The sequence below is a fragment of the Sebastes umbrosus genome, chromosome 17 (assembly GCF_015220745.1).
Source record: "Sebastes umbrosus isolate fSebUmb1 chromosome 17, fSebUmb1.pri, whole genome shotgun sequence".
Lineage (NCBI taxonomy): Eukaryota > Metazoa > Chordata > Actinopteri > Perciformes > Sebastidae > Sebastes > Sebastes umbrosus.
Genome location: NC_051285.1, coordinates 18,809,321 through 18,831,941, shown reverse-complemented (window position 1 = coordinate 18,831,941; position 22,621 = coordinate 18,809,321). Strand labels below are relative to the sequence as shown.

General features: G+C 43.3%; 1 protein-coding gene across 2 annotated transcripts; it reads left to right on the top strand.

Moving 5' to 3' along the window:
• The first annotated feature begins 1,768 nt into the window (after positions 1-1,768).
• chrne (cholinergic receptor, nicotinic, epsilon) lies at positions 1,769-22,459 on the top strand. Of its 2 annotated transcripts, XM_037748513.1 has the most exons (13): positions 1,772-1,904; positions 11,362-11,509; positions 16,295-16,428; positions 16,536-16,580; positions 16,734-16,843; positions 16,962-17,117; positions 18,050-18,150; positions 18,231-18,431; positions 19,260-19,374; positions 19,483-19,597; positions 19,679-19,886; positions 20,766-20,899; positions 21,053-22,459. In XM_037748513.1, coding segments are annotated over exons 2-13 (1,488 nt in total). In that variant the 5' UTR covers positions 1,772-1,904; positions 11,362-11,508; the 3' UTR covers positions 21,221-22,459. The 2 variants fall into 2 exon arrangements, with proteins under 2 accessions (XP_037604440.1, XP_037604441.1); XM_037748512.1 differs by lacking the exon at positions 11,362-11,509 and having other exon boundaries at positions 1,769-1,904.
• Positions 22,460-22,621: the final 162 nt, after the last annotated feature.

Sequence of the window (22,621 nt, the reverse complement as noted above, 5' to 3'; positions counted from 1 at the left end):
GCCAGCCACACCCCCTACCACACACATGCCTTGCAAAAAGAACAGAAAGGGGAGGGGAAGGGAGAGAGAGAGCAAACACACCCAAAACATCACAGAATCATCACACATATTACAAAAAATGTCATATATCTCCTGAGCACTTTGTGCCATTGCGACCACATTTGGTGGACGTGTAGATATGATGTCTGAATGACCATGCCAAATTTGGTGCCATTTGGCCAATAGGTGCCGCTGTAGCAGCATCATCTAACTATAAGGGGAAGGAATCTCTGCCTATGTATGTATGTATGTAGGGTATGTATGTATGACTGTCCTTTGCATATTTAGAGAACCAATCAACCTCACACTTGGTGGGTACAAGCAGCCATACCGTGGCGGTTCTCAACAACACTGCAAGCAACATTTCTGGGGGCCAAGCAATCAGCCCGTCCAAATGGGCACTGCACTAGTTTCAAAGAATTTCCGAATATAATTGGGTGGAGTTGAGAGGAAAATTCTTGGCTTCAGTTGTATAGGAGGAGCTGGAAGAGAAATCACTGGACTTTGCCCAGACTGGTTGTAGCGGGGAAACTCCAACCTAAACATATTGCTGGAAGGTTCCTTCCTTTATCTTAAAATGTCAAAAAAGCAATACTTTTGCCTCTCTTATCTTTTAATTCGCCCATGTTTGGCTGGATCTAAAATGTTACAGGAGTATACTACAGCTCTGCTATGTGAAAGGACTGTGTTTGAGGCCGGACAGCTCCAGCCCCTCTTCTGTCTCTGAGTGTGAGACACACAATCTGCCTTCTGGAGGCTCCAGTTACCTTAAAGAAGCTCATCTCTATTTCCCTAACTGTATATTTAGAAGTACATCACATACTGGGCAACTCACAGGGCACATTCCAAAAATCAGTCTGTTGCCCTTGTCCTCGTAGAGGGACACTACCTATATTGCTCTCAGTACTAATACTATAAGATCCCTGGATTTGAAATGAGTAAAACGTCCTGATTGTCTGGTTTGTACTTTTTGGAGTTACCTTTGTCGCGCGATCCACTTCTGTTGGAAATCAAAAAAGTTATCCAATTTATCTTGCAGTTGTCTCCATGGAGTTTTATGAGCGTTGTCTTCCTCCAGCCCTCTAATCCAGCCACGTTGTGGTCTGCGCACACTCTGTCACTACTGGAAGTGGCATGGCTCTGCTGTATGTATTAATACCCTGGACACATAGCAAGCAGGGGGTGAGCAGCACCTTGCTGCACCCACGGGTGTTTGCATTTCCCTGTTTTTTGTTGTTTTCTTCGCTCTGTCTGACACACTGAGCCACATATTCTATTAAGACATGTGTTACAGTCAGCATCACTCTGAAAATGTGCCATTGGTGATTTTCCCATCAAAATAAGCAATCATAGAAATCCTACAATATGACAAATATCAAAGTAAAACTATTATTATCTATAACAATTCATAGGAACATTACAGGGATATTGACGATATATCATATAAGAGATAAACAGCAATATTGTCTGCATTTTATCAGAGAAATGCTTTATTGTATATAAGTGGCATATCACAGATAGTTGTTGTCTAATGATCCTGATGATGATTATTGTGGGTGACCGCAGTGTGACTTGAATTCCTGGTTTATTGCTTCCCAGCTGCTGTGTAATCTGAACCATGGATAGCAACAGCCGGGGTGGGCGACAGTCGGGGTGTTTGGTGGGGGGATTTAGGGCTCTTCCTCTCCGTCTTTACTCTCTCTCTCTCTCTCTCTCTCTCTCTCTCTCTCTCTCTCTCAAACTTAATATTTAAATATAGTGCACGCAGTGCCGTGCAGTGGAGTGGTCTTGGAACATGATGGCAGAACGCAGGTTTTGGATATTTTTGGGAATTGTAACTATTCTCGGGACTTTAATGGTTCAGGGTAAGTGGCGCAGTGGCACGGACTCATCGGATGGCTGGCTGCCTTCTTATCTATCAAAATAATCGTGTAACTGTCATGTCAGGCAGAAGATCAGTGTTCAGACAGACAATCAGCTCTAAAACTCTTACTACACTGATTAGCATGCCAGAGGAAACTTTATATACTTTATTTTTGTATGACTTTGTATAGAATTTGGCCAACAAGGCAAACGAAAGCATGTTGGGGTTTGTCTCTGCTCGTATACAGTAATGCACTTTTATGCATAACTATTGATACTGATGACAAAGACCTTCTGTTCCATAACCTGTCCCATGATTAAGCATTATTTTGAGTCTAGCCAATGCAATTTATCAGATGAGTATGAAAAAGTAAGTTAGCATCAAGTGAGGCAGAAGGTCATCTGTGCTTTGTTGTGTGAGCAGCGGTACTCGAGTGTGGAAAGCTGTTCTGCGTGGCGCAGATGGGGTTCTGCAACAGGAGGGTAACAGAAGCTCAGAAAGGCTACAGCTGCAGTGGAAACAGAAGTGAAAGCCTGGATGTGATTGAAGTTTAAAAACATGATTCTTCAAATCCATTTGGCCACTCAGAAGGAAAAGGTATGACGAGTTGCTCTCAACAGCTGTGGGCAAATCCTCCTGGAGTCCATCATCGCCTTGGGAGAGGTCACTGGAGTAGTTTAAATACTCCTCGGTGACAAGGTGCCAGCAAGATAGAAATGATATCAAGGTGATATCATTGGTCTGACATGTTTCCCACGTTTCTTGAATATCACATGGAGATTGGGAACAGTGCTGTTGGATTGGTGTGCCTGCACCACTCAACCTCCCTCAGAAAGCATACATTAGGATGTTGGAAATAAGGCTGGGGACGTCCAGGAGGAACAATGAAGATGCATTGTCGTAGCAATTTACTCATCATGACATGATCACTGTCGGATGGAAAACTTGAGAACTTGAGTTGAGGCTTTTGTCATCCATTTGATCCATACTCACAGAGCAACAGCTGTACGGGCGGCTGTGGCTCAGAGGGTAGAGCAGGTTGTCCACCAATCGGAAGGTCGGTGGTTCGATCCCCGGCTGCTCCGGGTCACATGTCGATGTGTCCTTGAGCAAGACACTTAACCCCAAATTGCTCCCGGAGGCATAGCCATCGGTGTGTGAATGAGTATTTAGATTAAATCCTGATGGGCAAAGTTGGCACCTTAGTAGTCTCTGCCATCAGTGTATGAATGTGTGTGTAAATGGGTGAATACTGACATGTAGTGTAAAACGCTTTGAGTGGTCGGAAGACTAGAAAAGCGCTATATAAGTCCAAGTCCATTTACCATTTACTTACAATCTTAATATTAAGTCAAACTCAATCACGGTGTGATATTAGTTCTGGTATTAGGAATGAATTCTCCTCCTCCTTTGGTCCTCATCGAGTTGTGATAATCAGACCATGATGTAGTAATCTCTATAAACAGATTCTGCATGTAGAATCTGTAGGCAACGGGACAATATTTTGGCATTGGAGGCATTCTGGTTTTCGTTTGTAGTTCAAGTAGAATCACGCTCAAGTAGGCTTTGGTTGAATGCAGGTAAACAGTCAGTTTGTAAACATTCTATTGTCTGACGATGATTTAGGTTTTTATTGGTTTAAAATTAGCTTGCAAACTGGCTACTTGTTAAATAATACGGTTTTACACGCTGTCTCTCAACTCAAATTCCAGTCTCGCATCTCAAGTTGCTAATCGAACTGTAAACAATGAAAAGGAAGTCTTGGCCTGGATATCTGCTGGCTACACCGGAACCCCAGAGATATAGCCCCTTGCCCCCAGAGGCTTATCCGTCGTCTGATAGCTGATGGGTTCAGAGGTTGATGATGAAGTGGACTTGAATGCAACTGACTGCTAACAGGTCTGAGATGCTTACTTGAAGATGGACCCGACACGTTCTTCTTCTTGCTAGATAAAATTTAAATCCCTTTGCTTCTCATGTTCAAAAAAGGTTGCACGAATAGGAGTGTGCATTGGACAATTGCACACAGTCAACTAGGGTGAGCTTGGATTGCCTTTACCCCAGTCAAACAGTGATGTTGTAATGTTTACCTATGTGGCCGTGTTGTTCTGACCCATCATGCTGCCTGCCTGCCTTCTGGTCACCTTAAAGGTTCAGCTCAGTCAAATCTCACTTACAGCTAGTGCTCTCTAGCATTTCATTGTGAGATATCTAACCCATTTGACCATTTTGATCAGCCTCGCATCCCCTCAGTTGTCACCTGCAGGCTCTGCCTCTAGTTTTCCATCATCACTCTCCTGTCTCTCTCTGAGCAGCCAAAGGAAGTGACCAGGTCAAAGCGTAGATGCCAAACATTGACCACACTTTGTATCCACATGATAATGTAACTGATCCATGAACTGGATTTAGAAGTACATCACATACTATGCAACTCACATCGCAGACTTTAAAAGTCAGTATTCCTGAAAATCTTCTGTTAGGCAGCAGAGCATGGCGGCTGGCTAGATAGAGAGCTCTGTACAGTCGGACAAATAAACCTCCCCTAAATTCAAAGTAAGCGAGTGTTCAAGTTTTAAATGATCTGGATGTCACCTGGATTGTGGTTGCATCTGCTGCCTGCTTGACACCAACTGCTACCATCATTAATTAATTCCGTCTGTACGAGGGACTACCAAGGCTAACGAGGGACTACCAAGGCTAGGTGACAAAGTGGCAGCCTGGAGAATGAGAATTCTCGGTCACTGCCAAAGACATCAAGAACTCCCAGCAAGCATGCTAGTGCTGTGGGAACTAACGCACAGGCATCGATCACAGGGACGTTCCACACCAACAGAAATGGACGTACTGAGGAGAGATGCTGGACAGTGCTGGCGAGTGAGCCAGATGTATGGTGGACTGAGATAGCTGGAAGCTCCGCTTGAAAGCCCGTCTGAGGACAACCCAATGATATCAATTCCGATAGTTGTATTATCACTCTTTTACATCCACTACTATTGTTTTTTGTTATTAGTCCTACTTTTATTAGTTATTACAGCTGCTGTACTATTATTGTGGTTGCTTCTCTCTTTCTCTCTCTCTCTTTCTTTCTTTCTTTCTTTCTTTCTTTCTTTCTTTCTTTCTCTCTTTCTTTCTCTCTCTCTCTCTCTCTCTCTCTCTCTCTCTCTCTCTCTCTCTTCCCCCAGCTGGTCTCGGCAGATGGCTTCCCACCCAGAGCCCGGTTCTGCTCCAGGTTTCTTCCTGCTAAACGGGGAGTTTTTCCTGGCCACAGCGCGCTTGGTGGATCTTGTTGGGTCTTGTTGGGTCTCTAAACTATGGTGTACGGTCTAAGACCTGCTCAATAAATAGAGCGTCTCGAGATGACTTCTGTTATGATTTGACGCTATACAAAAATAAATTGAATTGAATTGAATTGAAATGAGTACAGTATGAATGAGCTAAAACGAAGACCAGAAAGATGCAAGGAAAGCAAGAAACAGAAGGAAAGGCTCAAAGCGACACGAACGAAGACAAAAACAAAGAAGATGGCGGAGACGATGCAACGGAGGCCCTTCATGAGGGATTAAAAAACCCTAACCATAAGTACACAAATCAGCAACTTGAGAAGAGAATTAAAAGCGGACTTTACATCATTCAAAGATGATTCAAGCGGGACATGAGAGAAGAGCTGGCCAAATTCAAAGTGAAGTGAATCATCAGGTGGCGGCGAACACACAAGCAATACAAGACCAAAATAAAAAGATGGAGGCAGCCACCACCCGAATAGAGGAGCTTGAAACATGGAGTGCTGCTGCGAACAACGTACTCCAAGAAACACTGAAAGATCAGACGATACTTTTTGACAAACTGAATGACCTGGAGTCCAGATCCCGAAGAAATAATCTTTGGATATACGTTGTGCCGGAGGGTGCGGAAGGCAGCTCAGTACCTCAGTTTGTGGAGAAACTGCTCAGAAGTGAAATGTCAGTCCCTGTAACGACAGATTTACAGATTCAAGGAGCACACAGAGCCCTGGCACAGAAACCTAGCCCCAGCTCACCTCCAAGATCCATAATTGTCCACTTTCTCCAGTTTAAAGTAAAAGAGATGGTTCTCAAACAGGCATGGCAAAAGAAGATCCAACTTAGAGAACGAATGCTGTATTTTGACCACGATTACACTACCGCTGTAGTACAACAACATAAGGCATACAAACATGTTAAAAGTATCCTAAAAGAGGAAGGAATCCGCTTTCAGACACCATTCACCAAGATGCGTATTCACTGGGACAGCGGACCCCTACCACAATGCAAGGGAAGCCGTTCGAGAGCTACAACGGAGAGGCTACAAAGTGGAAGAGCCGCGGGGAGAGATGGACATGCCGCCGCTGCTTGAACAACTCCGCCAAACGGCGCCGTGGCAGCTCGTCGGGAGACACAGTGAATCAGAGACAGTTAGACGGGCACGGGAGCGCCTCCAAGAATTCCAACGAAAGACTCATGCTTGAACTGAGATATGATTACGAAGGTACGCATAGACATGGATAATACAATGGTCTCCGCCACAATCTGCTAGAATACTGAGTCCATGGAATCCTAGGTTTACAAATAAATGCATAGATATGCATATTCATAGACAAATTCATTTATAAGCCTAGTTCTAAGAATATCACCAAGCATCACATACCTCATGTGAATGTAATTAACGTTGATTTAATAAAACTTTCTGTGCTAGATAATTCCGACTGTTAGGGAGATTAGCGAAGTATTAGAGCTAGAAAGAGTGGAGGGACCCATAGAGGGTTATTTCCCTTATCTAGGAGAGGGCCCTTTCTTAGTGTTAGGCTTCCCCCCTAAATCTACAAAGGGATTCGGGATCTACGGTGGAGAGAGAATACCCTTTTCTGCGAGTCCATTTTTGTGTTGATGTTTTGTTTTGTTTTGCTGGGCAAAATATCTTTGTTTGTTCATATGTTCTGGTTTGTTGTTCAGAATGGTTCTGGTGTCGAGTTGAGAGGATACAGGGAAATCAATCACACTAAGTGTAATGATGCAATGTCAAGGACTTAAAGGTACTGTTTGTAACTTCTTACACATATAAATCACCCGGGTCGGTGTCCGATGCGCGCTCGCATATGCGCGCTCGCGTGTGGCTAAGCTGTTCAGACAAGACTCCAACACAAACTACACGGAAGCACCAAAACCGTTATATATAGAAAAGTTATATCTAGTGAAGCCCGTCTGTTAAACAGTGTTGGCTGCGGTCGGTGGATGCGGCGGGACACCTTAGCTTTGGTCTCCAGGGCCGGAGTCTCTGCTGTACTCTGCTCCTCTGCCTGCCTGCCTCCACTCAGCTCGCTCCACCTCACGTGCATGCGCGCACACTACACACTGCAGAAGACAAGATGTATCAGACCATAATGCCATATACTTAACTATTCAAATGAATAGTAGAAGGAAAAACACAGTGTGGCGATTAAATATTGGCATGCTGAATGATAAAGCGACTGTTAATGACATTAAATTGGAAATCAAAAGATATCTAGAGGAGAATGATAATGGGGAGGTGGACCCATCCATATTATGGGACTCATTGAAGGCTGTAATACGAGGTAGGTTAATAGCTAGTGCATCACATATTAAAAAGGCCAGAATGAAAACATATGATAAGTTGATATTAGACCTGAAGGATTTAGAACAGAAGTACAAAAATAATAAGGACCAGAAAACGTATAAACAAATAGAAGATTTGAGGGGACAAATGGTTGGGATATTGGGTCAAGAGGTGGAGAAAAAGCAAGATTTGTAAACAGGCATATTGTGAGCAAGGCCCTAAATCCACTAAATACTTGCCCGAAGGTTACGCAAACAACAGGCTGACAACACCATACACAAAATTAAGGACCCCTGTACACAGAAATTGAAGAGCGATCCAAAATAAATAGAACATATCTTCCAGGAATATTATAAAGAATTATATACACAAACTTCTACAGCAGATGGAGAATCAATGAGGACTTTTTTTTACGTACAATAGATCTGCCCTGTATTGGAGAGACACAAAATAAAACAATCACAGCAGAAATATCATTGGACGAGATAGAGAAGGCAATTGGTAGGATGAAAACAAACAAGGCCCCAGGTAGCGAAGGTTTCCCTATAGAATGGTATAAAATATTCCGTAATGAGCTGAAGCCACTTCTTCTGAGAACCTTTAACTGGATTATCAAAGAAGGCAAGACACCCCCATCATGGAAAGAGACAATTATAACACTAATCCCCAAAGAGAACAAAGAGAAGGAAAATTGTACCAACAACAGACCGATATCAATTCTAAATGTGGACTATAAATTATATACCTCAATTATCTCCAAACGATTTGAAAAGTTCATGCCAGATTGAATTGATGAAGACCAGACTGGTTTTATAACAGGCAGACAAACACAAGACAGTGTTAGAAGAACCCTACATATAATACACAAGATTCAAAAAGAAAGTATGCGCGCTATCCTAATAAGCCTAGACGCAGAAAAGGCTTTCGAAAGATTTGACTTTTCTGAAGATTCTATTCAAGTTATTAAAGCAATCTACCAGCAACCTTCTGCAAGAGTAAATTTGAATGGGTCCTTAACTGAGAGATTTGTGTTAGGAAGAGGAACGAGACAGGGATGTTGTCTTAGCCCTACCCTGTTTGCTATATATATTGAACCATTGGCTCAAGCGATCTGTCAAGATAGGGAACTGAGGGGAGTAACTATAAGAGAAAGAGAACATAGAATCAGCCTTTTTGACGGATGAGGTAATGATGTATCTCACGGATGTAAACACCTTCTTACCAAGGATGATGGAGATCATGGAGAAATTTAATTTCTATGCAGGATATAAATTGAGTATTTCAAAAACTCAAATCCTCCTATTTAACTGTGCTCCTCCAGAAAAAATCAGGCAAAAGTATAATATTAAAAGGGATTCAAAATCAATCAAATACCTAGGGGTACATATAACGAAAAATATATCAATGTTGTGTGGGGCCAACTATAACCACATCAACCAAAACATAAGAAAGTATATAGAAAGATGGTCCACCTACCCATTGGATGTTAGCAGGAAAATAAATGTGGTGAAAATGAATATTTTGCCAAGGTTATTGTACTTGTTTCAATCTCTGTCAATAGAGGTACCACTAAAACAACTCACAGAATGGGATAAATTAATATCTAGATTTATTTGGGGAGGGAAGAAGGCCAGAGTTCAATACACTACACTCCAGTTGCCAAAGGTCAAAGGTGGAATGGCACTTCCAAATTTTAGGAAATATTTCTATCCAGCCAAACTTCGACCTCTAATTAATTGGTGTGATGATAGCTACATAGCTAGGTGGAAAGAGATTGAGACATATCCCTGATTTCCACATCCAAACACTCTTGGGAGAAAAAGCGCTTCCTGGACATATCAAGAGTATAATCGATCCAATAACAATATTTACTTTAGAAACCTGGTATACTCTTATCAGACAACTTAAATTGAATAATGGACAAAAAGTGTTAAGATGGATAGCTTTGGATGGTGAATTTAAACCAGGGATGTATGACTCAACATTTAAAGAATGGATGAAAAAAGGAATGACTGTGTTTTGTACTGTTACTAAAAATGGAGACCTAAGAAGTTTTCAAGATTTGAAGGATAGATTTGCACTTGGCAACCAAGACTTGTTTAGATATCTCCAACTGAGAGAATATTACAACAAAAAAGTAAAATGGGAGGCACCAGAAGAAAAGAATCCAGTGGTAGAAGTGATAGTCAATGCGTATCATCAAAAAACATCAAGGATTATTTCTAAACTTTATCATAGTTTAATGGAATGTCAAGCTAAAACTACATCTTATGTGAAATTTAACTGGGAAAAGGAAATGGACATCAAAATCTCAGAAGAAAAATGGCATGATATGTGTGTAACACTACAGACATCCACTAATTCACAATTGTGAAGAAAATTTAATTGGAAAAATCTGATTTGTTTCTTCATTACGCCTAACATAAAAAGCAAGCAAATTCTAAGGCAACAAACATGCTGGAGACAATGTTGCCATACAGATGCAAATCATGCACATATCTTCTGAAGTTGCCCAAAAATAGAACCATTTTGGGACAGAGTGAATTCAGTATTAAAGGAGGTATTATGATATATAATCATCAAGACATGTTCCATTTTATACCTGGGTAATATAACTACAGTGGTGCTGAAGGAAGATCAGTACTTGGTTAAAATCCTACTCACAGCTGGCAGAAAGGCCATTACAAGAAAATGGCTTGTAGCAGACACCCCCAGACTTAGTCAATGGTTAGACATAGTACAGGAAATATTTGTGATGGAGAAAATGACTTATTCTCTAAGAGTGAAAGAAGATGAGTTTAACCGAAAATGGGAAAAATGGATTAGGTATAGAAATAAAGACATAAGCACTGTATCAGTGTATTGACAATACTGTAAGTTATTTGAAAATGTTTTAATAAGAAAATAACCCTGTATACTGCATCATCAATTGTAAACTGAACCCCTTGCTGCACTGTTGCAAGTTTTGTTGTTATATTTGTGTTTTATTTGTGTATGCATAAAAGCAATAAAGACTTAAGTGACAAAAAAAAAGGTCAACATTCCTCACTCTGTCACTATATAGTGGCGCTACTTACTGTTTAATGTACTTATGATGTTCATTTTGTTTGAATTCTGGTACGTAAAAATATGCAACACCAGCATTGCTTTGGAAATGTGCCTTTGCAGCCATCCATCATTTGATGAAACACACAGGAATGACACTTTTTCCATCCTTGTGTCAAGTGTAATATTTAATACTATTTAATCATTAACATCTGGCAAACCCTTGGGAAGTGAGACATCTCACCACTGTCATTACACTGCCGACTACACAAATTGTCCCATGGGAGAGTTACGATTACAGCTCAAAACTATGTGACATATTTGTGCCTGATTGAACCAGGCAGTTCCGGGGATGAATCGATCATGGGAGACATTTTTGCATAATGATGGTATTGATAATTATGGTACATGACCTGAGTGTGACTTAAAGTCCTAGTTTAGAGTTTCCCAGCTGCTGTGTAATCTGAGCTATTGATAGTGACAGCTGGGAGGGAAGAGCCAATGTGTCGGAAATAACCCCTGCCTTAGTCTCTCTTCAAGTTTATACTGACATATAGCGTAGCTGAGGAGTACAGAGTGATCGCGCCATTGCCATTAAGTGCGGCTTTGAGCGTGGTTACTAGTCTTTAGACTCTTCATTCACTGGCTCATCTCTCTGTCCTGAGGTTGGTGTTTGTCTCAAAGCATGTGCAGCCACACAGCAAAACATTCACGTCATTTTAACTATAAAATGTTCAGAAACATTTAATCTTAAATGTATGTACATGTAGACGACATCAACACAAAATATATTTGAAGACTAAAAACACAATACTGTCTTCTAGGATCTGGCGGAATCTATTGGTGAGGTTGCAGATTGCAACCAACTGAAACTGAAAGACTCCCATTTGCCAAGCGTGTGGGAGAACTACGGTGGCAGACGCGAAAACCAGTGGAAAACTCCGGGGTCTGAAAAGTGAAGCCAATGCGGAAGTGCTTTTAAACTTTCTTCTTTCTAAACATTCTTTCTAATAGCCAGCAGGGGGCGACTCCTGTGGTTGCAAAAAGAAGTTTGATTGTTCAGAAGTCTATATGAAAATAACCCTACTTCTCACTGGATTTATTACCTCAGTAAACATTGTAAACATGAGTTTATGGTCTCAATCGCTAGTTTCAAGTCTTCTTCAATACAGCACGGTGTTCGTTTAGTAAATTATGGTCTCATTTAGAGTAAAAATAGACTATAAATCAGGGTATGCTTTAGGGTGTGGCTACGTTGTGATTGACAGGTCACTACCACGGCGTTGTCCGGTCTGGGAGTTGTCCATGTTTTTGTCTTCGTAACATTTGGTCGCCTAAAAATGTCTTATTCAGCGTTCGGTTGTCCATAGCTCAATCCTCTCGTATCATTTCTGGTTGCAAAAAAACAAGATGCCGATGGGCAAAATGCCGAACTCGAGGTTTCAAAATGGCATTCCACAAACAAGTGGGTGTGACTACGTCCACTTCTTATATAGTCTATGGAGAAAACGTAAAACGCGAATGGCCTGACCTAGAGCAAGTGTTTGGTTTGTCCGCTCTGGGCTACTGTAGAAACATGGCGGCCGACTGTGTGAAGAGGACCTGCTCCTTATGTAGATATAAACGGCTCATTCTAAGGTAACGAAAACACGATTCTTATTTTCAGGTGATAATACACTAAAGAAAACATAATATATATGTTATATATATGTACGTATATATATAATATATATATATATATATTATATATATACGTATATATATACATACATACATATACATATACATATACATAAACATATATATATATAATGTATTCCATTCTGCAAATAGATCCCCCTAAATGCTACACACTGGTCCTTTTAAGGTAAAAAATTGTTCAAAAGTATTCATAATAAAATAGTTATGGGGTGTACCATGCTAGAAAAGTGATGTGATTAAGTCACATGATGTCAAGTCAGCTTAAAGCTCAGTTTGTTCCCATTATGGATTGTTTAACTGAGGAGAGACACATGATATTTTACATGTTTAAGAATACAGTACATGTGTTTCTAAAGTACAAAAGAAATAACTTATTTTGCATCTTCACTGTGTTTTCTCCTCATTGTTGAGAGCATTTTTTCTGTATAATTATGTCAAAAGAAACTATTCAATAAGCTATGGACAAGATTTGAAAGATCACAATGTGTTGGTGTTAATATTTGAGAGTACTGATATGCACTTCTCCGGGAACCATCACCTTAACGTGGTGGAGAGGTTTGCGTGTCCCTATGACCCTGAGGGCTGTGTTGTCTGGAGCCTCGTGCTCCTGGTAGGGTCTCCCATGGCAAATTGGTCTCAGGTGAGGGGCCGGACTAAGAATGGTTCACAAAACCCAAATGACGACACGAGGCAGAGGAAGAGTTACCCGGCCCGGAGGAAGCCCGGGGCCCACGTCTGGAGTCAGGCCCAGACGGAGGGCCCATCAGCGAGCGCCTGGTGGCCGGGCTTGCCACGGAGCCCGGCCGGGGATACCCCGAAGAGGCAACGTGGCACCCCCCTCCTCCTCTCCATCCTGTGGGCTCACCACCTGCGGGAAGAACTGCTTGGGTCGGGTGCGCTGTTACACGGGTGGTAGTGAAGGCCAGGGACCTCGACGGACTGGACCCGGGCGGCAGAGGCTGGCTCTGGGGATGTGGAACGTCACCTCTCTGTGGGGGAAGGAGCCGGAGCTTGTGCGGGAGGTGGAGCGCTATCAGTTGGATCTGGTAGGGCTTACCTCTACGCACAGCCTCGGTTCTGGAACCGTACTCTTGGATAGGGGTTGGACTCTATTCTTCTCTGGAGTTGCCCATGGTGTGAGGCGCCGGGCGGGTGTGGGGATACTCACAAATCCCCGGCTGAGTGCCGCTATGTTGGAGTTTACCCCGGTGGACGAGAGGGTCGCCTCCCTACGCCTTCGGGTTATGGGGGGGAAAACTCTGACTGTTGTTTGTGCGTATGCACCAAACAGCAGTTCGGAGTATTCGGCCTTCTTGGAGACCCTGAATGGAGTCCTGTATGGGGCTCCAGTAGGGGACTCCATAGTTCTCCTGGGAGACTTCAACGCGCACGTGGGCAACGATGGAGACACCTGGAGTGGCGTGATTGGGAGGAACGGCCTCCCTGATCTAAACCCGAGTGGTCGTTTGTTATTGGACTTCTGTGCTAGTCATGGACTGTCCATAACGAACACCATGTTCGAACATAAGGATGCTCATAAGTGTACGTGGTACCAGAGCACCCTAGGCCGAAGGTCGATGATCGATTTTGTAATCGTATCGTCTGATCTGAGGCCGCATGTTTTGGACACTCGGGTGAAGAGAGGGGCGGAGCTGTCAACTGATCACCATCTGGTGGTGAGTTGGGTCAGAGGGTGGGGGAAGACTCTGGACAGACCTGGTAAGCCCAAACGCGTAGTGAGGGTGAACTGGGAACGTCTGGAGGAGGCCCCTGTCCGAGAGATCTTCAACTCACACCTCCGGCGGAGCTTTTCTGGCATCCCTGTGGAGGTTGGGGGCATTGAACCCGAGTGGGCGATGTTCAAAGCTTCCATTGCTGAAGCTGCGGTGGTGAGCTGTGGTTTTAAGGTCTTAGGTGCCTCAAGGGGCGGCAACCCTCGAACACCGTGGTGGACACCGGTGGTCAGGGAAGCCGTCCGACTGAAGAAGGAGGCCTTCCGGGATATGTTATCTCGGAGGTCTCCGGAGGCAGTTGCAGGGTACCGACGGGCCCGTAGAGCAGCAGCCACTGCCGTGACGGAGACAAAGCAGTGGGTGTGGGAGGAGTTCGGAGCAGCCATGGAGAAGGACTTTCGGTCGGCACCAAAGTGCTTCTGGAAAACCATCCGGCACCTCAGGAGGGGGAAACGGGGAACCATCCAAGCTGTGTACAGTAAGGATGGGACACTGTTGACCTCAACTGAGGAGGTAATCGGGCGGTGGAAGGAGCACTTTGAGGAACTTCTGAATCCAACCAATACGCCCTCTATGGTAGAGGCAGAGCTGGAAGCTGATGGGGGACCATCATCAATTACCCTGGTGGAAGTCACTGAGGTAGTCAAACAACTCCACAGTGGCAAAGCCCCGGGGATTGATGAGATCCGCCCAGAAATGCTGAAGGCTCTGGGTGGGGAGGGGCTGTCTTGGATGGCACGTCTCTTCAACACCGCGTGGAAGTCGGTGACAGTGCCTAAGGAGTGGCAGACCGGGGTGGTGGTCCCCCTTTTCAAAAAGGGGGACCAGAGAGTGTGTGCCAATTACAGGGGTATCACACTGCTCAGCCTTCCTGGTAAAGTCTACTCCAAGGTGCTGGAAAGGAGGGTTCGGCCAATAGTCGAACCTCAGATCGAAGAGGAACAATGCGGATTCCGTCCTGGCCGTGGAACAACGGACCAGCTCTTCACTCTCGCAAGGATCCTGGAGGGGGCCTAGGAGTATGCCCATCCAGTCTACATGTGCTTTGTGGACTTGGAGAAGGCATATGACCGGGTCCCCCGGGAGATACTGTGGGGGGTGCTGCGGGAGTATGGGGTGAGGGGGGCACTTCTCAGGGCCATCCAATCCCTGTACGCCCAAAGCGAGAGCTGTGTTCGGATCCTCGGCAGTAAGTCGGACTCGTTTCCGGTGGGGGTTGGCCTCCGCCAGGGCTGCGCTTTGTCACCAATCCTGTTCGTGATATTCATGGACAGGATATCGAGGCGTAGTCGGGGGGAGGAGGGTTTGCAGTTCGGTGTGCTGAGGATCACATCGCTGCTTTTTGCAGATGATGTGGTGCTGTTGGCATCATCGGTCTGCGACCTCCAGCACTCACTGGATCGGTTCGCAGCCGAGTGTGACGCAGTCGGGATGAGAATCAGCACCTCTAAATCTGAGGCCATGGTTCTCAGCAGGAAACCGATGGATTGCCTACTCCGGGTAGGGAATGAGTCCTTACCCCAAGTGAAGGAGTTTAAGTATCTCGGGGTCTTGTTCGCGAGTGAGGGGACGATGGAACGTGAGATTGGTCGGAGAATCGGAGCAGCAGGGGCGGTATTGCATTCGCTTTACCGCACCGTTGTGACGAAAAGAGAGCTGAGCCGGAAGGCAAAGCTCTCGATCTACCGTTCAATCTTCGTTCCTACTCTCACCTATGGTCATGAGGGTTGGGTCATGACCGAAAGAACGAGGTCGCGGGTGCAAGCGGCCGAAATGGGTTTCCTCAGGAGGGTGGCTGGCGTCTCCCTTAGAGATAGGGTAAGAAGCTCAGTCATCCGTGAGGGACTCGGAGTAGAGTCCTTGCTCCTTTGCATCGAAAGGAGCCAGTTGAGGTGGTTCGGGCATCTAGCACGGATGCCTCCTGGGCGCCTCCCTTGGGAGGTGTTCCAGGCACGACCAGCTGGGAGGAGACCACGGGGAAGACCCAGGACTAGGTGGAGAGATTATATCTCTACTCTGGCCTGGGAACGCCTCGGGATCCCCCAGTCAGAGCTGGTTAATGTGGCCCGGGAAAGGGAAGTTTGGGGTCCCCTGCTGGAGCTGTTGCCCCCGCGACCCGATCCCGGATAAGCGGTTGAAGATGGATGGATGGATGGATATGCACTTTTAAATCAACTGTCTCAAACTTAGTTTACCCGCCTTTCAGACTGACCACTTTTTCAGATGTTTCTCTCCCTCCCGTCATGAAATATTAATCAAACATAATTCCAACACATTATGCACACAAACTCACTCCATTTCTCATCTATTTCTGTTCATGCAGTGCAGTGCAATGAGGAGACCAAGCTGATAGGCGACTTGTTCAGTAACTACAGCAAGAATATTCGCCCGGTGGTTCATCCTGAAGACAAGCTGGAAATTCAGATCAAGCTGACCCTCACTAACCTCATCTCCCTGGTGAGATATACACAATTCTTTCAAAGAAAGTAGTTCACCATCATTCCCACAGTGCATGATCAACACCTAAATAATCATGCTGCTTCTTCAATTCACATTCTTCACAGAATGAAAAGGAAGAGACTCTTACGACCAATGTGTGGATTGAGATTGTGAGTTTTCCCTCTCTTCATATTTATGTTTTTGTGTTGTTTGTACAAATCCTGGCAAATACTTTTGGGAGTAAGGTTCATTTTGCCTCCCAGACTCCTTTGTGTCTAGTTTTTAACGTCACTGGTGAACTTTCTCTCAAATGTTATCCACAGCAATGGACTGATTATCGCCTTTCCTGGGAGCCATCTGACTATTATGGCATTGATGTTATCCGTGTCCCATGCCTCACTGTTTGGCTTCCTGACATTGTCCTTGAGAACAAGTAAGAACATAACAAAAGAGGATTGAAATCCTGTATTTTTTTCCCTGCCTGCAGTGTCATCATAAAACCACCTAGTCTGGTGTCAACTGTTTCTGTTCTTTATCCTCAATCTCTGCAGCATTGATGGCAAGTTTGATGTCGCTTACTACGCCAATGTGCTGATCAGCAGCAGTGGTTGGATGTACTGGCTGCCTCCTGCTATCTATCGCAGCACTTGTGCCATTGAGATCACCTACTTCCCATTTGATTATCAAAACTGCACGCTAGCATTCAGGTGTGATATAATTATATCAATTCAAAATATGTTTATACTTGCTGATTTATTAGTTTGTTTTATTTCGTAGGTGAAGCCTGGATGGGTTAAACCATAGACTGTATATACTGTATAGATGGATGATGCGTCTCCACCTCCTCCCACTGTATAAAAGTGAAGTCAAACTATCCCGCATAAGGGAGCTGCCATCTTGAGATTTTGACGTCATTTGAAGCCAGATACGCAGTAGTGATCAGGGGGCTGGAGCCGCGGTATTAAGGTCCCACCCACACACCCGTCTGAGCCAATCATGAGCCGAGCACAGTGTGAGCCACCTCGCTGCTACATTAGCACCATGGTAGCTGTTTGGCTAGAAAGACACAAACACTAACCATAATATCTCTATAACTACATTTATCATCAAACTGACACATGTTCTATTACACAGAATTATGACAGTTGTGGAAAGGTAAAATTACATCTCCTCTCTCGTACAATTCCCGAGCCTCCGGCTCTGCGACTACTTCACTCAGAGCAGCAGTCAGTCACAGCTGTCAATCATGACGTCCTGCTCCCTTTTTATAGCATCAAATAACTCATTCAAACCAAACTTATCCGAAAAATGAACACTTGAACATACATCAGCCTGATAAGAACTACCTAATATGATAGAAACCATCTTTGGGGGAAAAAAATTATTTGACTTTGACTTTTTATTTTGACCCATGTCCCATCTGCTAACATGGAGGGGCAGGATTTATGACCTATACTGCAGCCAGCCACCAGGGGACCACTTTTGGGGAACTGTCATGTAGTCCATCTTTGTATACAGTCTATGGTTAAACCTATAGTGAAACCCATTAGAGGGATATGCACATGCTCATATAACTGGACTAACATCCAGGTGACAACAATTTTCCGTTCTATTCTATCCTCCTTGCCACGATCCCTAGATCGCAGACTTACAGCGCCAATGAAGTGGACCTAATCTTGGCTGTTGGAGACACAGGGGACACTATTGAGTGGGTGGACATTGATCCCGAGGCTTTCACAGGTGCAGTACATCCACATTCAATACTCCCAATATTCAAAACACATAATTCATTCCCCAACTTATTAGTTTTCACCCCTCAGAGAATGGCGAGTGGGCAATCGTCCATCGTCCCGGCAGGAAGATGATCAACAAGCGGTATTCCCCAGACGACCTGGAGTATCAGGAGATCCTGTTCAATCTGGTCATCCAAAGGAAGCCCCTCTTCTACGTCATCAACATCATCCTGCCCTGCTCCCTCATCTCCTCGCTGGTGGTGTTGGCCTACTTCCTACCTGCACAAGGTCAGTAAACCCATTGTCTAATTCCCTACAGCTATTATTGCAGCGGTTATTATTGTTTCAAATGGGGTGATATTGCAAGAATGTTATGACATACCAAGTCTCATAATGTTTTGTACTTTGAACCTAAAACAAAAATAATAATTAACAATTCCTTCAGTTTCAATATGATCCTCGCGGCCCGACGTTGTCAGTGCTCGGGCCCTAATTCTAGTTACTCTTAGACTGGCCAAAATAAAAAAGACTAGCATTTAGAAGTAGCTTTTGTATTGGCATTGTTGGAGTAAGTATAGTAAATAAGTAAGTAAGTATGTTGTCAGAAAAGGTTTTAAAAAGGATCCGTGATGCTTGTTTTCAGGTATTAATCAAATGTGTTACTTGGTGACATCACCATGTTACGGAAGAAAAGGCGGGAATTCAATCAAGGCGTTTCAGACAGTTCAGGAGCAGTGTTTCTGTGGGGGAGAGTAACTCCCTATGGCGTGGACTTTAGGCTTTGTTACTTTGCAGACCTTTTACATGCACAAAAAAACTATATAACACACTAAAGGAAAGGGAAAAAGAACAAAAGCAAAATAGGTCCTATTTGAGAAAACACTGGTGTGCCTTTGCAGATTTGTTTTCAGTGTATTGTATCGTTTGATGTTATTACATTACATTATAACTACTGTAAATAAAAGCCTTTTTGAATATGCTACGTAGCATTATTTGCTGCATATAAAGAGCCTGTGCATAGCAAACGTACTGAAAGTATTGGGACCCAAAGCTGGTATGTTTTTTTTTATTTGGCGTGGTCTTCTGTCTCACAAGCATCTGCTGTCTCCTTCACAGCCGGGGGACAAAAGTTGACTGTATCCATCTCTGTCTTGCTGGCTCAGACTGTCTTCCTCTTTCTCATTGCTCAGAAGATCCCTGAGACGTCTCTCTCTGTCCCTCTCATCGGCAAGTGAGTCAGCGTGTGTTCTCTGCTGTCCTCTGCTGGATATCCTTTTTCTTTAATCCACACAGTTTGAGTCCTCCTCTCTGACACAGATCTTCTCTTTGTCTTCCTCAGGTACCTGATCTTTGTTATGTCTGTCACTACTCTCATTGCCACGAATCAAATCGTGGTGCTGAACTTCTCCCTGCGCAGCCCCAGCACTCACACCATGTCCCATACCATCAAACATGTAAGTTCATCCTATGCGGTTGAGTCAAATGTGTCGATTCAAGTGCTTTTTTGTGTGAACTAACTACCCTGCCTCCTGTAGATATTCCTAGAAATGGTACCTCGCTTCCTGGGGATGGCCCCACTGGTGGATGACAGTGAGGTGACAACGGAGGTGAACGGCGTGAGGGAGCGCCGGCGCAGCTCTTTTGGCCTCATGCAGAGAGCAGAGGAATATGTACTGAAACAACCTCGCAGTGAGATGATGTTTGACAAACAAAGAGAGAGGCATGGTCTCACACGGTCGATTGGTAAGACATCTATTTTTAAAACGATGACCCGGCTCTAAAATCTGACCAGCCATTAAAGGAACAGTGTGTAACTTTTAGGGGGCTCTATTGGCAGAAATGGAATATAACATTAATAAGTATGTTTTCTCTCTCTCTCTCTCTCTCTCTCTCTCAAACCAACCGGTCGCGGCAGATGGCCGCCCACCCAGAGCCCAGTTCTGCTCTAGGTTTCTACCCGCTAAACGGGGAGTTTTTCCTGGCCACAGTGCACTCCGTTGCAATGGTCTTGGTGGGATCTCTTGTTGGGTCTCTAAACTATAGAGTACGGTCTAAGACCTGCTCTATATATAAAGCGTCTCGATATAACTTCTGTTATGATTTGACGCTATATAAAAATAAATTGAATTGAATTGAATTTCTTTAGTGTATAATCACCTGGAAATACGTATCATTGTGTTTTCGTTACCTTAGAATAAGCCGTTTATATCTACGGAGCTTGCCGTCATCTTTCTACAGTAGCCCAGACAGACAAACACTGGCTGTAGATGGGGCCATTTGCGTTTTCTCGTCGGCCACCGTAGTTCTCCTACACGCTTGGCACGCAGGAAAAATTTCAGCTAGATGGCGCCAGATCATATACACTGCAAGTCCCAGTCTGATTACTAAACACATTGGGTTTTTTTTTTTGTATAAATATCATGATATAAATGTTATTTTCTGTGTAGTTTGTATCACATGTATTCATATCCTTTATATTAGCCACTTATTTATGTATTACAAACGTATTTTATGTCGTTTAACACCTTTATTTTGCCTCGTCACCATCAAAGAAGTCTGTGTCTGCCTCAGGTAATGCTGTGGCATACTGTTATCTAACTGTCAATGTTTCCTTCCCCCTAGTGGATAATATGGACATCAGCAGCACAGCCAACCTGTACAAGAGTTTGGCCCAAGCTGCACCCGAGATCAAGCAATGTGTGGACGCCTGCAACTTTATTGCTGAGAGTACAAGACAACAAAATAACATTGGATCTGTGAGTGTTACTTTAAACTTTATCTGCCTAGCCAGCATGTATGTGATCTCAATTATGTTTTTAAGTGATTGCATGTTTTACCATCTGTATTTTTTAGACTAACTATTATCTTATTATCTATTTAATTTATATTCACTTTATTTCCAAATACAGGAAATTGAAAGCTGGGTACTGATTGGGAAGATGATCGACAAGGTGTGTTTCTGGGCCGCCATTCTCCTCTTCATCATTGGCACAGTGTGGATCTTCTTAACAGGACACTTCAACCGGGCGCCTGAATTTCCATTTCCTGGGCAGACCAAAAAATATGTTCCAAGTTAAGAAAAAAACAAAACCTTTTGCACTGATGAAACCTTTCCAAGGGTCACTGTGCCTCATGCTGTCTGTAAGGCAGAACGATCTTGAACATTGAGTCCCAGGCTCATATTCAGGGTTGAGTTAACAGGGCTTTAATAACACAGATTTAACAGCAAATCTGTCTGTGTTCATGTTCACAGCTCAGACTTTGTGAACACTTGTCAGGCAGCAGAGGGTTTTCATTCAAACTTACAACTTAGTTCCTCATCTTAGTGTAAGTTCTTTGGATGTATAGGCTGCATTAAATGGGTGGATAAGGTCTAGTTTTTAAATAAGTGATGTTTTAAATCATAATCATCATTATTAAGTACAATTATTTATATTATTTATATATAATTAGTATAGTATTATTTGTTTTGTGGCATAAAAGACTCAACAGTGTGAGTTGGTGTATTTGAAGGAAAATGCTGAAGGTGATTCACCACCATGCTGAGGAAGTTATTTCTGTTGCAGCGAAGAACCTTTCAAATTAAAACTACGACGGCGTTATGTACTGTATTACATGTGTAGAACTGGACTCCTAAATATCAATAAGGAAGGTTCCTTAACTGATGAACTGATTCTATTTACATGTGATGTGCTAAAGTTGTCCACCCTTCATGGGTTTATAAGAATCATCCATGTATCACACTGCAAAACATATAAGTTTCCCTGCATGTACCATGTCTTATGTACATGTAACTTGAGCCAGCCGACTCTGAATCAAAGCCTTATTCTTCCTACTATGACTTATTTATTAGAAAGTATTGTTAGGATTAGATGGCTTGAAGGGACATTATCTTGATTCATGTTTCTTAAATAAATATTTAATTTTGTGCATCATGACTTGCCTAATCAATTCATTACAAAGTGTGAGTTGTGTGTAAACCATCCTGACACATGAAATTAGTTTTAATCTTGAATTGAATGTCAAAGTAGTTGTGTATGTAGTCTTTCATTCATACATCAGATTGGCCCAAAATGCATCTTATAAAAGAGAGAAAATTATCAGATAAGCAGTCACAGCAGCATTATGGTTAAATGTACTCTGTGTGTGTGTGTGTGTGTGTGTGTGTGTGTCTGCTATTCTTCAGGGCTGTTGAAAGTTCAGTACGCTCAGCTGAAAGTGTAAATATAATGTAAAACTCTGGATCCTTTGTAAAGTAATGATATAATGCATATGTCCATTGTGTTTAATAAACTTCTGAATTTTCAACTTCTTCATGCCCGTTCTCTTTATGTCTGGTTGTGTGCAAGTCAGTGGGTATTCATGTGAAAAACAAAGGCATACACATTGAATTGAATTGGATTTGTAATCAGGTTATCTTATTTTTATTGTGTATGTATCAGCTGGATCCTTAACAAACAGGTTAATTATCTTAAGAT

Coding starts and splice junctions, on each gene's coding strand:
- chrne (XM_037748512.1), top strand. CDS start 1,835: ATGATGGCAGAACGCAGGTTTTGGATATTTTTGGGAATTGTAACTATT. Junction 17,118..18,049: donor AACTGCACGCTAGCATTCAG/GTGTGATATAAT, acceptor CACGATCCCTAG/ATCGCAGACTTACAGCGCCA. Junction 18,432..19,259: donor CTACTTCCTACCTGCACAAG/GTCAGTAAACCC, acceptor TCTCCTTCACAG/CCGGGGGACAAAAGTTGACT.